Source organism: Wolffia australiana, chromosome 13 (genome assembly GCF_029677425.1).
Source record: "Wolffia australiana isolate 7733 chromosome 13, ASM2967742v1".
NCBI lineage: Eukaryota > Viridiplantae > Streptophyta > Magnoliopsida > Alismatales > Araceae > Wolffia > Wolffia australiana.
The window spans coordinates 11,713,097-11,728,286 of NC_135847.1; the positions used below are offsets into that span (position 1 = coordinate 11,713,097).

The 15,190-nt window shown below is 44.7% G+C and overlaps 2 protein-coding genes across 3 annotated transcripts; one reads left to right on the forward strand and one right to left on the reverse strand.

The window, feature by feature from the left end:
• The first annotated feature begins 1,362 nt into the window (after positions 1-1,362).
• LOC144711148 (uncharacterized protein At2g33490-like) lies at positions 1,363-6,007 on the forward strand. Of its 2 annotated transcripts, none has more exons than XM_078585071.1 (10): positions 1,363-1,781; positions 2,380-2,452; positions 2,613-2,687; positions 3,444-3,505; positions 3,626-3,694; positions 4,245-4,273; positions 4,366-4,570; positions 4,654-4,893; positions 4,987-5,043; positions 5,146-6,007. In XM_078585071.1, the coding sequence occupies exons 1-10, from the start codon at positions 1,662-1,664 to the stop codon at positions 5,923-5,925; spliced, it is 1,710 nt and encodes a 569-aa protein (XP_078441197.1). In that variant the 5' UTR covers positions 1,363-1,661; the 3' UTR covers positions 5,926-6,007. The 2 variants fall into 2 exon arrangements, with proteins under 2 accessions (XP_078441197.1, XP_078441198.1); XM_078585072.1 differs by having other exon boundaries at positions 4,987-5,028.
• Positions 5,966-15,007, reverse strand: LOC144711149 (putative serine/threonine-protein kinase At1g54610). The gene is made up of 7 exons (XM_078585073.1): positions 14,266-15,007; positions 12,800-13,087; positions 9,307-9,624; positions 8,419-8,649; positions 7,409-7,509; positions 7,216-7,330; positions 5,966-6,422 (listed from the first exon to the last, which is right to left on the reverse strand). Exons 1-7 carry the CDS (start codon positions 14,485-14,487, stop codon positions 6,027-6,029), a joined length of 1,671 nt encoding a protein of 556 aa, XP_078441199.1. The 5' UTR covers positions 14,488-15,007; the 3' UTR covers positions 5,966-6,026.
• Positions 15,008-15,190: the final 183 nt, after the last annotated feature.

Consider the following 15,190-nt stretch of genomic DNA (forward strand, 5'->3'; position numbering starts at 1 on the left):
TGCGGCCGCCACAGCGCACGCGCGCTGCCAACGCTGCCGCGCGACGCGAAGCGCCGCACACCGCGCGCCTGCCCGCCTGCCACGCCGCGGCGCGCCGTCGTGCACGCCGCGCGCTGACCACCTGCCCGCGCCGCGCACGCGACCGCCCGCACACGCCGCTTGCCGGCCACCAACGTTGTTGAGGCCGTCCAACGGTTCGTCGTCGACGTCGTCCAACGCTTCGAGCCGCGCGCGCTTCGCCTACGCCTGACTCTGCGACAATGACATCTACTCTCTACCAGGGCCGTTCAACACCCCGAACGCCCAGAATCTTCCTCGTCCAGTGGGCCGCTCAACGCCCAGATTCGCCCAGCCTCGTCACGATCGGAATTTCCCACATCCTCTTCACACACTACGGGCCAAGGTACGCCTGAACTCTTTGGTGTCAAAAGTGTTCTCCGTCCAGTGTTTTCTCGAGAAGTTTCCACTGCCGTCAGACTGAGATTTGGTTTGGATTTCCCCTTCTTCTCTCTCTTTCTCGAGTGTTTCTTCGCAATGCGAATTCGGATATTGATTTCGGTGCTTAGGCATCGTCGCGGTGGGGAAGAAAGTACTCCCGCCCTCGACAATGGTCGGAGCTGCACCACCAGTTTTTCATCAGTTTTAAAGTCCGAATCTGACTGCCTGTATTTCTGTGGCCGCGTGTATTTCATGAACACTGTCAAACGTGTTCATGAATATACATCAATTAATCAATTTTCACGCTGAATCACACTGTTAATTTACAATTCTCCCCTTAATGGCCGCTTGGTGACTAACAAAAAAATCATCAAATTGCTAATACTTTATATAATCACTGACAAATTATTTTGTCATGTATTCCTTACCTTGAACAGGTCAAACCCCGTTGAGTAAATTAAACTGTTGGAATGTAAAAAATAACTTGCCACGAGCCAGTGGTTTCATTGATATATATATAAATGTATATATAAATATTTAATCTGGGATTTTTTATTGACTTTTGACCAGAGAGGGAGAGAGAGGATTGGTCAACGCCAGGAGTCGATCATCCACGTGGGCGAATTGGTGACGTGGCAGCTCGTAGGTCAGTATAATAAAATACGATATTAGACTTCAATAAAACCTCAATAAAAGACCTCAGACTTCAAACCTAACGAAAAACTAACAAAGCATTTAATAAATCGTAAATATCTTAAACGCAGATAAAATAATATTTTTAAAAATAGTTTAATTGGATATTTCGACCATCTAACAACTTGGTCGTAGCAAAGGTCTAATTTGTGTTAAGAAAAGGTTAGAGTGTGAATTTGTCATGACAGGGGCATATCTGTAAATTAGTATTTATTTCCTGTGGGGTTTCTAAACGATCTTTGACGGGGCGAAAGAAGAAGAAGAGAAGAAGAGAAGAAGAATTGTAGAAATCTCTTCTTCTTCTTCTGCCAGATCGTTGAAATTGGAATCCTGATCGTCAGATTTACCGCCTGTTTATATCGCAATCTCTCTGAAATCGTATAAATTTGAATCTGCGGGGTTTCAGAGATAGATTGAATGAGAGATTGAGAGATCAAGAGAGATTGAAGCCGCGTTTTTTTGTATTCAATTTGTGATGGATCTCTTTGATAGCCTGTGTGTTGGCAAGGTTTGATTTTGACGAAGCGGAGATGAAGAGCTCGCTGAGGAAGTTGCGCGGGATCGCCGGGCACCACCGGTTAGATCCGAAGGAGAGGAAGGGGGGCGGGCATCCGCGTCTACAGTTTGACGAGCTGGCTCGGGCTAGCCAGGTTTGTTCGTGATTCCTTCTTTTATTTGGTTTTACTTTCCTTTCTTTGATAATCTCTGTTTGGAGAAAGAGGGAGTACGGGGAGAAATTTTTTCTGGTTCAATGGAATTTTTTTCTGTGAATTTAATTCGATTTTATTATTATTTCTGTATTCGGCCTAGATTTTTGACGAATTAAGAGCGCGTAAATCTTGATAGTTGAAGAACTTTAATCGGATTCAAGGTAATACGTCGAAATTTATCGGATCATGTGAAATTTCACTTACCCTTGAGAACGAATTAGGGAAATTTGAGAGCTTGATCAGTATTATTCCATTTCAGGAATGGATTCTATGCCTGCATTTGTTCTATCCGATCGGGTCACGAATTGGGTAGTATAACAGAGTATCTCGCAGTTTACCGTTGTCATATTATTGAAATTCTTCGGCAATATCACTGAGAACTTCCCAGAAAAACCTTGATCTCGAATAATAATTATTAATTGAAGTTATAAAGGCACTTCTCTTCTAGCTTTGAATAATATACTGACAAAAAAACAGAAAATTTATCCGGATTGATTATCCATTTTGTCCTCTCTGAAGAAGTCTCCGTCCTTTTCAGGATTTGCGAGACATGAAAAGCTGCTATGATGGCTTGCTCTCTGCAGCCGCTGCCACAGCAAACTGTGCTTATGGTATGGAAATCTCTCTCTCTCTCTCCAAACGACAGAAATCTATCTCTTCATGAAGATGAAGGTTGATGCTTTCAGCCATGTGAAACAGCCTTTCTATGCAAATTTCGTTTAAAATTTCCCTCCAATTTGTATTTATCTTTTGCAATTCCTGTCATTTCAGAATTTTCAGAGTCTCTCGGTGAGCTGGGCACAAGTCTTCTAAAGAGAACCGCTTTGAATGATGATGAAGATAGCGGTGAGTCATGAGAAGGCTTCGATCACCTTTATAATATGCTGAGCATGGAAAGACCATACATTGAAACTGAATACAAAATGTTTCCAGAACACTGTAGAAAATCGATGTCTGTGCTTAGGATCGAAAGATGTCGATGAATTCTATGTTATTTTTGGATATTTTATGGTCTATCCTCGAATTAGTGAGAGCCAGGGCTATGGGTCGGTGATGCATCGATCATGATGATAGAAAAGTAACCTTTGAAAACTTGATCAGTTGATAATGTTTGGCTCAATCATGATCAATGATGTTTTGGCATCAGATCATCTGTCATAAATCTGCATGCTCCTCGGCATATCAGGAACCCTTTCCATTTAATGGGCCAATCAGATCTGATCAGTCGGGTCTGCACAGCCTTCTTGATTTGATCGATTGACTCTACCTGATTTTGATAAGGGAGATCAAATAAATTGACTCAGTCAATCGGATCACGATCAAAGCCTTTGAATCGATCAAATCTTTTGATCCAAACCAATCTGATCTGATCTGATCGGATCTAGTTTGATTGTGGATCCCTAATCAGGACACAGTTGGGCACTGTTTGATAAAGCGACAATGCATTAAGATGCACGGAAATTTTCTTCTCTTATATCTAACTATCTTCAATACCCGTTTTACTTTTCTTATATCTACCTAAAAAGATAAAACGTACTTGTTCTAATTTTCAATTTGTGCAAGTAATTGAAAGTGCTCCTTTTTCTTGTTCTTCAATTTTAGGTAGAGTATTATTGATGCTGGGAAAGGTGCAATTTGAGCTTCAAAAATTGGTTGACATTTATGTAAGCGTTTTTTGCATGTCTAATAGAAATTCTGTTGAATCTCACGAAAATTATTTGCAAAGAAAAACGTATTTAAATTATTCAAATACTGACTAATGAGTCCCTTGCTTTCAATTTCAGCGCTCCCACGTTACTCTTACAATTTCAACTCCGTCCGAGTCACTTCTGAATGAACTTCGAACTGTAGAGGTTCGTCATGGTTATATATTAAACATTTTTTTAATTTAAGTCCTCTATGTTTTACTTACAGTATAGCAGGAAGGAAGTGCACTGAGGGGGTTGATTTAAGAAACGTTTTAGTGAATACACGTTGAATACTTTTTATACTTTTTATTTAAGTATTTAAATATATCAATTCTATTAATATTATTCCATTCATATTACTTTCATTTATAAATGTTATTTGCTTTCATCTCTAATTTGATTAATTTATTTATAAATATTAGTCTTGGATATATTTTTAAAAAATTGGTATTTTTATTTTACAAAAAAAAATTCCCTTTAATATATTCGAATAGAATTATTTTTCGTTCTTGTATAAAAAACTGATAGTATTGTTAAATACGTAATCTTATTACAGTTCTTAAGGAAGGAAGTAGATGTCGAGTAAACCGACATGAATATTTTCTTCATAAAAACTCTGGAGACTTGGTTTTCGTGTATATTATTCATTCGCAGACATTTTTGGTTCATTTTATGTGATTTTTGGATTAATCTTCATGGCTCGCCCCTCTGACAGGATATGAAGCGGCAGTGCGATGGAAAGAGGTGCTATTTTTGTGCAATTTCCGTAATTGTTTCTGTATAACCTTTAATTTGCTCTCCACTTTATGAAGAATTTCTTTTCTGGCAACGCGTAGATTGACGTATGAGCAAATGTTGAAAGCCTCCAGACAAAGCGGCAACGCTAAAAACTCAAAAGAAGGATTTTCACAGCAGCAACTCCACGAAGCGCGCGAAGATTTTGACGAGGAAGCTACTCTGTTTGTCTTCCGATTGAAATCTCTCAAGCAAGGCCAATCTCGCAGCCTTTTAACTCAAGCCGCTCGCCATCATTCTGCCCAGGTACATTTATTTGCCGATTAAATATCATTATAAAATTTACCCATTTTAAATTCTTATTGTCGTGCTCCTTTTGTTGGCGATAGCTGAATTTCTTTAGGAAGGGAATTAAGCTTCTGGAGGCGATAGAGCCGCATGTTATGATGGTGGCTGAAAATCAACACATAGATTACCAGTTCACTGGGCTGCAGGATTACGAAACAGGGGAGGATGGTGATGATAGTGGTCATGATGATGATACTGATGATGGTGTTGTAGACGGCTCTGATGCTTCCAATACTGGAGATTTGAGCTTTGACTATGGGGACACCAGCGATGCTCTCGAGGTAATCTAGTGCCTCTATCTGTGATATTTGCACATTTTTTGTCAATTTAAATTAATTATTTCAAATTAACGTAATTATTTTAATTTAATGAAGCCGAACCAAGCAGACCATGGGACCACCACCGAAGTCGCAAAGGCACTCGCTCAACTCGTAATTACGGATTTTTCAGCTTGATTATCAGTTGAATATAAAATTCCTTGAATTCCTCAAAGATGCACGGAAACTTAATTTCCTGGGATTTCACCCATGCAGGAAGAAGAAAGTCAGCCCAATCAAGCCTGGGCCAGGAGACCCCAACCAGGAAGCCAGTCAGCGCCCATCTTCCCAGACAAGAAGCCCGACCCAGCCGACGTCGTTGGAGTCAATCTCCAGCGCTCGTTGACGAGAAAAGTCAACGCCTACGTCCTGCCGACGCCGCTAGACTGCAACCTCTCCTCCAAGGCCTACTACCACAGCTCAGTGCCACTGGGCCCACTTGATGGCAACAGCACCTGGCCAGGTCAACTCAGTCAACCCGGTCAACCTGGTCAACCCATTCACGTACCCACTCCAAGCCCTCGGCTTGGCCCGCCGCCACTCCGAGACACTCGCTGGAGCCAGACCCTGACCCTGAACCCCGACCCGGCCCACTTCGAGGCGAAGAAGCTTAAGCGGCTGGCCTTCTCGGGCCCACTACCGAGCCCGCGATCCACCTTCGGCCCACCGCCGCCAGGCCAGACCCCAACCCAACTCCCCCGGCCGCCGGGTAGGGTCGGGGAGTTGCAGGAGCTGCCCCGCCCGCCACCTGAGCTCCTGGCCAGGCCTCACCCTGCCCGGCATTCGGCTCCTCTACTGGGCCGCGCCCGTGAACGACAAGTTCGGATACCCGCCACCAGCCCGATGGCGACGCCACTTCCAGAACCCACCATGGCCCGCAGCTTCTCTATTCCCTCGGTGGGCCCACGGGCCAGCTTCGAGGAGCCTGCCCAATTCGGCCAGCGTGTGTCGTCCCCCCCTCTCACGCCCATCTCCAGGGATAAAATTTTCCTCTAAGATTGTTGTAGAAAATGCTTCTGATTTTCTGCAAATTGAATTTTCTTGCTCATAAAAATATAAGTTTATTATTTTAACAAAACTGTACAGCAGGGAGAGAACTACAGTTGGAGAATGGAGGTGGAGATCTCCTTGCCTTTGGTGAGGTGGGCGGGGCCGAGGATGTGGGCAGGAACTACCTGGGCATCAGTCTTAACGGGCTTGGACCGGCGGCGGGACGGGGCCCACACAGGAGGCGGCGGGCCCACCCTGGCCGTCCTCGGGAAGGCAAACTCAGGGACATTCTTGGGGTCGAACACGGTGGACTCCAAGGATCTGTCTGGTGCTTGGATGAATGATACTTGACGGTTTTGCGATGGCGCAACGAACGACACGTGTTGGATTTGTGTTGGCGGACCTCGGTCAGCAGCTCTGATGCCGACGGCGCCGTCACGGTGTGGTGGCGGGAACTTCTCGCTCTTGCTCTTCACATTCATGTGTGCCATCAGCCGCAGCCGCTGGAAGGATGAAGACAGAAGAGAGGGATCATATATACAGATAGAAAGAGATATGTCAGAGATCAGTGATAGAGATATCATAGATTATGGATATAAATGGAAGAGATAGGCATCATAGATCACAGATAGAGATGGAAGAGAGATATCATAGAGTATAGGTAGAAATAGAACTGAGTGATCAAAGATACAGATAGAAGGGAGGGATCATAGATCATAGATAGAAGAGAGATGTCATAGATCATAGATAAAAATATAAGAGAGATCTCAGAGTTATGTCTCAGAGATCATGATAGAGATAGAGAAAAGCGAGTGAGAAGAAGCCGAGAAATTGTAATTATAGATAGAGGAGAGAGAGTGATAGAAATCGAGGGAGGATAGAGAGAAAAGAGATTGAGGAGATGGAGGAAGGAGAGAAATAAGAATTAGAGATAGAGGGAGGAGAGAAGAGAAGAGATTAAGGAGAAATGGAAAGAGAACTTAGACAAAAGAGAGAGACAGAGGGAGTGGAGATAGAGGGTGGAGAGAGAAAGATGAGAGATTGGAGATAGAGGAAGGAGAGAAAGACAAGAATAGGTGATAGAGGATGGAGAGAGAGACAAGATTTGGAGATAGAGAAAGGAGAGAGAGAGAGAGATTGGAGATAGAGAAAGAAGAGAGAGACTAGAACTAGAGTTAGAGGGAGAAGAGAGAGATAAGAGATTAGAGATTTAGGGAAAAGAGAGATATAAGAAATAAAGGGAAGAGAGAGAGAAAGAGATTGGAGATATAGGGAGGAGGAGAGAGATTATCATACGTCAATATTGATCTGCAATTCAGCATTGGCTTCGGGGGCGGGTCTGGCACGGCGGCGAGTGGGCTGTCGCGGTTTTCTAGAAGCTCCAACCTTGTCTTTGTTGCTGTTTATTTTCCTGAAAGATAGAAGGAAAATATAGATTGAGATGCATGTTTAGAGAGAGGAGGAGAGAGTATGAGAGAGAGATCCAGACCCTCTGGCGATTTCATCTCTTATCTTCATGTCAAGCTCTTTTGTAGGGGGATAGTGCGCCAAGCTCATAGTTTCACAGGCTTGTGGGCTCTCTCTGAAGAACTGCACCCAGAAGTAGAGAGAGAGGAAACAATGTGAAATAGAGATGGGGGAAGATAGAGAAATAGAGAGAGAATAGAGATTAATGGAGCCATAAAGAAGCATTAAACAATAAACAGTGAGAAAGAATATGGAAAGTATTAGATGGAGAGAATAGTGAGAGTGGGTGAAAGAATTGGAGAGAAGAGAGTGAATAGAGAGGGGAATAGAAACTTGCTGGGTTTTCGTAATTAGCCCATAACAACTGAAACTTGAATAAGATAACATCATACTCGGGTGAGATAAAAATAGAGTTAGAGACAGATCATAAGAGAGCGAAAGAGAGACAGAAGTAGGCAGAGAAAGAGAGGAGAGAGAGATAGAGATCAAAAGAGAGAATGAAAGCAAGAAGAAGTAGCAAGAAGTGGATATCATAAGTAGTCAGAATTTGGTTTTCTTTTTTCTGTAAAATGGAATCTCAGCTTCAACTGATTTAGGTAAAAATTACGTCAAGAAAAAAGGAGAGCGAAAAAGAATTCAGAGAGACACCAGAAGTAAGATACGAAGAGGAGAGAGAAAGAAATCTAAAAGAAACGAAAGAGATCTAAATTGGGCGAATGAAAGACATCATTAGAGAGAGAAAGAAATCTGAACTAAGCGAAAGAAAGACTGAAGTAGAGAGAGAGAAAGACATCTAAAGCGAGGGAAAGAAAGATGGAAGTTGAGAGAAAAAGAACTAAAGCTAAAGAGAAACAGTAGTAAAGAGAGAAGTAGATCTAAAGCTAGCAAATGAGAAACAGAAGCAGGGAGAGAGAGATCTAAAGATCACAAAAGGAGAATCAGAAGTAGAGAGAGAAAAGATCCAAACATAGGGAAAAAGATTAAAGCGAGGTGTAGAGATAAATGTGTTAGAGAGAGAGCTGAAGGCCTTACGTCGCTCTCAAGGGCAGATGCGGCGGTGCCCCGATCAGCGGGGTCTAGCGAGAGCAGTGTGTCGAGGAGAGTGATTGCCGCCGGTGGGAAACCAGCGAAAGCCTCCGCCGTGCTCCGCTGATAAGTCTGCTGTGTTTTGAACACTGACGACGCCTTTGGCAGCCTAAGCCTCCTCCAGTAGTCCCCTGGTGGCGACCCACACAACTTAAATATCCTGTGTAGCTGCTCCACCTTCAATTCCCATCATCATCATCATCAAATTATCACCATCAACATCATCAAATTATTACCATCAGCAACATCATCAAAATAAAATATTACCATCACAAGTTATCATTCAACTTATAATCATCAACATCATCACATTAAAATCATTTCCATCACAGATAATCATCAAAAACATAATCAAATTAAACTCATCATCAGTATCATCAAATTATCAGCATCGACATCATCATATTATTGTTTAATTATCATCTTCACCACCAGCGAGCATTTTGTGGGTTAGGTTAAATCTACAAGCATTAGTTACATAGTTTAGCAATCCAGTCTTTCTCTCTCCCTTTAGTTTAAAATGCGTACCCAGGAGACTAGAAGACTTCACTATGTAACCAAAAGCATAAAGAGTACAGGATTTTCCCCCATCCCCCTTCGCTATTTCCCACTTGTACACTCAAACTAGCCCTCAATTACCTTGAGCATCCTATCTGAATGATGATGGTATTGAGGAATTGATAGAAAAAATGGAAGCTTAAACTATATCTCCACTGCTTCAAGTGAGTTTACTTGGGTCTTGTATCACATCATACTCAACTTATCATCACCATCATCATCATCATCATCATTGTCATCATTATCAAATAATGAGAATGGAAGGAGGGAGCGGACCTCGGTGCGACCGGGGAGGATCGGGCGGTTGGCAAGGAGCTCGGCAAGGACGCAGCCGGCGCTCCAGAGATCGACGGAGTAGCCGTAGCTGGTGGCACCGAGGAGGAGCTCCGGGGGGCGGTACCAGAGGGTCACCACCCGGGTCGTCATGGGCCTGCGATCGCCCGGCCGCCGACGCTGCGCCAGGCCGAAATCTGCTATCTTCAGCACCCCCGCGTTGTTCACCAGCAAATTCGCGCCCTTCACGTCCCGGTGCATCACTCCCCGACTATGGCAGTGATCCAACCCAGCCAGTAACTGCTTCATGAATCCCTTAATCTGCACGTTCAACAATTTTCATGCAGACTAATGTTAGGATGACGGACGATGGATGACGAATTTCCAGATACCTAAAGTTCAGGGACACAGACGGGACGATGTTTTGTCCCGGGACGAAAAAATCGTCCCGTCCGAGGATATGGACGTATTTTGGGACGAAAATTCGTCCCGGGGACCACCGGGCGGGACAGTTTTGGTCCTGCGGGACGAAAAACCCGTCCGTCCGGAGGTCTCGGATGATGGACGGACGGATGTGGACGAAAAACTGCCGGATTCACATCCAAGGTTGAGATCTCGCCACATGGCCTGGTTCTGACAATTTGCATCAAGGTCCCTGTATTTTTTCATGCGTGCAAACTGACACCGCTCAGAATTAGTTGTACATATGTCCATTTGCATTCTCTCTCCTCTATAGTTCCATTAAAAAACTTAGAAAAATCTATATTAATATATTAAAAATATAAAATGGGTTTTTTTCGTCCAGGACGAATTTCAGGACGAAAATTTGTTCTGGGAGGACTGGACTGGACGAAAAACCGTCCCGGAATGATTGGACGGGACGGTTTTTTTACCATTGGACGAAAAACCGTCCCGTCCTTTGTCCCTGGACTTACTCTGGACGTCGGACGGGACGAAATTGGTCCCGTCCCGTCCATCGTCCACGTCCAGGACGATCCAGAACTATACAGATACCCGGCCAGTTGCTAGTTATGAAACACCTAATCTGCACGTTCACCAATTTTCATGCAGATTAACGATACGATGACGGTTAACGGATGACAACTATTCAGATACCCGGCCACTAAGTACTTCACTGAGCACTTAATCTGGACATTCAACAATTCTCATGGCTGGACGACGGATGACGACTATTCAGATGCCCGTATCATGGAAAGTCAAGAAGGGTTTTGTTCCGTTTTCCGTTCGTCATTCGTCCATGAACCTTTAGTCAGTCAAAGACTAAATAAGTAGGATCTTTCTTGGCACTCTTGGAAGATTAGGGACGGATGACGGGTTTGACGAACGGAACAGAACTGAACGGATCTTCAGTTCAGGTATCCGTTCCGTTCCGTTTGCCATCCGTCCATAAACCCTACTTGGCAGTCTGGTTCTCTTGATTTATGCCCAACAGAGTAAAGTAAAAGGAAAAGTGTATTTCCCTCTCTCTCTCTCTCTTTTTCTCTTTCTTCTGATTCTTACAGCAAAAGGTGGAACCTTTTCTGAATCTAGCGAGAGAGAGAGAAGCCGTAGAAAGATATGTAGATTCTTAGAGAGAGAAAGAGAGTGGAGGCAGAGAAGAAAGGTAAAAAGTCTGGGAGTCCTGTCCTGTTCTTTTTTTCTCCAGAAAAGCAAAGATTCTGACCCATTTAATGGTATCTAGAGAGAGAGAGAGAGATCATGTGACTGGAGATAGATAGAGACAATGGACATAAAGGGTGCTGCTCTAAAAAGAGATGGGTAGCTGCAAAGAGAAAGAGAGATACTGTAAATAGAGAGAGAGAGATGAGGTGGGTAATGAGAGGGCTAGAGAGAGAAGTGTGAAAGGATAAAGAAGATGAGAAAGAGAGTGCAAGAGAGTGTGCTAGTCTAAAAAGAGATAGGTAGCTGCAAGGAGAAAGAGATACAGTAGATAGAGAGATGAGATGGGTAATGAGAGGGCTAGAGAGAGGTGTTAAGGATAAAGAAGACGAGAAAGAGTAAGAGAGAAAGAGAGGAATGCTGGCCGAGTTAAGGTAGAGAGAGAAAGGGCAACAGGGCAAGAGGAAAAGAAAGGACAAGGGAGAGGGCGAGATATTCTAGGAAATAGTAAGTGAGCAGAAAGAGGGCTGAGTTAATTCAGTGGGAACAGGCCCGAGGAAAATAACTGGGAAGAGACAAGTGCGACAGACTGAAGCAGAGAGAGAGGGTGTGAAGAGAGAGACAGAGAGAGAGAAGAGAGATGTTGGGTTGGAAAAGAAAAAATGAGTAATGAGACGATAGAGGGTGAAAAGAGAGATGTTGGGTTGGAAAAGAAAAAATGAGTAATGAGACGATAGAGGGTGAGAAGAATGGGCAAAGAGAGATGGTATGAGAAAGAGTGTTCGAAAAGAGAGAAAAACAAATGAGGAGAGAGAGAGAAGAGAGAATGGGCAAGGAAGGAAAGAATGGCCGGCAACGCGAGAAAGGGGAGAGACTGACAGAAAGAGTCCCGCAAAGACAATAAGAGCGATAGAGAGAGAGAGAGAGAGGCTACCACTGACCATATAGCGATGGGGGAGATAGGAGGGAGATAGAGAGAGAATAGGGATAGGAGAGAGAAAGAAATAGAAGTTACCACGAGCTAATTAGCTAAAGGGAGATTGGAGAGAGAGAAAAGGGAGAGGTTGCCATTCACCAGAGAGAGAGTAGGCATAGGAGAGAGAAAGAGCGAGAGGCTACGACTACCAGAGATAGAGAGACAGGCGATAAACAGAGAGAGGAGAGGACCAGGAGTGAAAAGGAGAGGCTACGACTTACCAGAGAGAGAGAAAGCGATACATAGACAGAGGAGGGATAGGAGAGACAGGCGACAGAGAGAGAAGAGGGATAGAGGAGAAACAGAGAGGGAGAGAGGCCACAGACACAGAGAGAAGAGGTATAGGAGGGAAACAGAGAGAGAAAGAGAGGCGTTAGACAGAGAAAGGCCATAGACACAGAGAGAAGAGGGATAGAAGAGAAACAGAGAGAGAGAGAGAGGCCATAGACACAGAGAGAAGAGGGATAGGAGAGAAACAGAGAGAGAGAAGCGTTAGACAGAGAGAGAAGAGGGATAGGAGAGAAACAGAGAGAGAGAGAGGAGTTAGACAGAAAAGAGGGATAAGAGAGAAACAGAGAGAGAGAGGCCATAGACAGAAAGAAGAGGAATCGGAGAGAAACAGAGAGAGGTTACACTTTACCACAGAGAGAGAGAGAGAGGCGATAGACAGAGAGAGAAGAGGGATACGAGGGCGACAGAGAGAGGCGATAGACAGAGAGAGAAGAGGGATAGAAGAGAGACAGAGAGAGAAGAGGTATAAGAGAGAGACAGAAAGAGATGTTACCCTTTACCACAGAGAGATAGGAGGGATAGGCGAGAGATAGAGAGAGAAAGAGAAGGAAAGACAGGAGAGAGAGAGAGATAGATTGGGAAAGAGATAGAGAGAGAGGTAGGACTAACCAGAGGCAAGGAGAAGGAGAAATCGGGCGAGCAGAGGAGGCCGGCGAGATCGTGCTCCATGTACTCGAAAACGAGGTAGAGGCTGCTCGAGACGCGCGATATAACGAGCCCCTCGAGCTTGATCACGTTGGGATGCCCCTCCAACCTCCTCAGCAGCGTTATCTCCCTCGCCATGAACTTCACGCTCTCCGGCTCCACGCTGTCGAACCTCACCTTCTTCAGCGCCACCATCTTCCCCGTCTCCAAATCCCTCGCCTTGTACACGTTGCTGTACGTCCCCTGCCCAATCTGTCCCCCCTCCGTCACTTTCTAGAGCGAGAAACACCGCCACGATGCCACGGCGAAGAGAGAGAGATGGCGAGAGATGTATTTATGTAGAGAGAGAGATGTCATATCCACGTCTGGGTAGAGAAACTCGGGATGATTTTCACCTGTATCTAGAGACTTGGATGGAGAGGTCTCGTATCCACATCAAACTAGAGAAACTTGGGACGTTCCGGAGAGAGATGATAGAAAGATTTCTACCTTTATCTAGAGACTTAGAGAGAGAGAGAGAGAGATCTCAAATCTACATCAAACTACAGAATTTAGGATGTCACAGAGATGGATTGAATGATTTTTGCGTATATGAAAAGAGAGAGAGAGAGAGATCTCAAATCCACGTCTAACGACAGAAACTTGGGCTCTCAGAGAGAGCGATAGAGAGATCTCAAATCCACATCAAACTACAGAAACTAGGGCTGTCACAGAGCGAGATGAATAGAATGTTTTTTTACGAATATCAAGAGAGAGAGAGAACTCAAACCCACATCAAACAATAGAAATTTGGGTAGAATGATTTTTGACATAAATCAAGAAGTGGAGAGGGAGATCTCAAATCAAGGATTGCTTACAGAAACATGGGCTCTCATAGAGAGAGAGAGAGAGATCTCAAGTCCACATCAAACTACAGAAACTTGGTCTGTCACAGCAAGATGGATAGAAATGTTTTCGCCTATAACTAGAGATTTAGAGAGAGAGATCTCAAATGAAGGATTGCATACGGAAACATGGGCTTTCAAAGAGGGAGATGACGAGAGAAATAGGAAGATAGATAGAGAGAGAAAGAAAGAGATCTCAAATCAACGATTGTTCACGGTAACATGGGTTCTCAAACAGAGATAGAGAGAGGAAACCCAGATGAGAAAAACTGGCAATAGAGAGAGAGAAGAGGGCCGATCGAAAGATCAGAGAAATAAAACCAAAAAGGGTAAGATTTCCGGGAACAATGAGAAAATCTTCGCCAAGAGAGAGAGATTGATAAAGATCGACGAGAGATGAATAATCCAAGAACCGGCTGACAGATACGCGCGTAGATCTCCGCGGAAAACGACGACTTGAACGAGGAAGATAATCAGAGGATGATCAGATGATGATCACGACCGGGACGAGGACAGAGAGAATGTCGGAGGAGAAGAAAGACTAACCTTGGCGAGTTTCTGAAAAGAATCGGCTTTGCGTGGAACCCAGCCTTGAATCGCTTCCCCCGCCACCTCCGTCAGCCATGGCGGCCACTGCCCGGCGTTAACCTGCGCCGGCGGAGCAACGTACAGCGATCTCGCCACGGCGGGCGGCGCCGCCTTCTCTCTCCTCCCTCCTCTTCCTCTCTCTCCATCTCTCTTCGCAGGCTTCCCAAACGCGCAGCCCATTTCTCACTCTTCCATCGCCTCTCTCTCTCTACTTTCTCTCTCTTCCTCTGGTTGAAAACTGGGTAGTTTCAGACTTTCAGTTGCAGTGAAATACCGCCGAGATGGGGGACTCGGTCTCCTCTTTCTCTCTCTCTACCCTTTCTTTCTCTCTCTAGTCTCTACCCTTGTTTCTCTCTTTTCCCCTCGCTGAATGCTGGGTGATGGGTGTTCTCGGTTGCACTGATATACCTCCGAGATGGGGCTCGTTCTTCTTGTTTCTCTCTCTACCCCGTGTTTCTATCTCTACCCTGTTTCTCTCTCTTCCACCCGCTGAATGCTAGGTGATGGGTATTCTCGGTTGCACTTGCACTGATATACCGCCGAGATGGGGCTCGTTCTCCTGTTTCTCTCTCTAAAGGGTCATGGGTTTCTCTCTCTACCCTGTTCCTCTCTCTTCCTCTCGCCGAATACTGGGTATTTTCAGTTGCACTGAAATACCGCCGAGATGGGGGGCTCGGTCTTCTCTTTCTCTCTCTAGCTTGTTTCTCTCTCTACCCTGTTCCTCTCTCTGAAAACTGGGTACTTGCAGTCGCAGTGAAATACCACCGAGATGGGGAGCTCGATCTCCTCTTTATCTCTCTACACTTTGTTCCTTTCTCTCTCTTGTTTCTCTCTCTAACATGTTTCTCTCTCTTCCTCGGTCGCGAGGGCGATCCTCAAGGCC

What these genes read in the sequence shown, in the direction of transcription:
- LOC144711149 (XM_078585073.1), bottom strand. Translation starts at nt 14,487, where the DNA reads ATGGGCTGCGCGTTTGGGAAGCCTGCGAAGAGAGATGGAGAGAGAGGA. An exon ending in TCTCCTTCTCCTTGCCTCTG is followed by an intron (nt 9,625 to 12,799) that starts GTTAGTCCTACC and finishes TTGAACGTGCAG; the next exon opens with ATTAAGGGATTCATGAAGCA. An exon ending in CATCTGCCCTTGAGAGCGAC is followed by an intron (nt 7,510 to 8,418) that starts GTAAGGCCTTCA and finishes TTCTGGGTGCAG; the next exon opens with TTCTTCAGAGAGAGCCCACA.
- LOC144711148 (XM_078585071.1), top strand. Translation starts at nt 1,662, where the DNA reads ATGAAGAGCTCGCTGAGGAAGTTGCGCGGGATCGCCGGGCACCACCGG. An exon ending in ATGAACTTCGAACTGTAGAG is followed by an intron (nt 3,695 to 4,244) that starts GTTCGTCATGGT and finishes CCCCTCTGACAG; the next exon opens with GATATGAAGCGGCAGTGCGA. An exon ending in CGGCAGTGCGATGGAAAGAG is followed by an intron (nt 4,274 to 4,365) that starts GTGCTATTTTTG and finishes GGCAACGCGTAG; the next exon opens with ATTGACGTATGAGCAAATGT.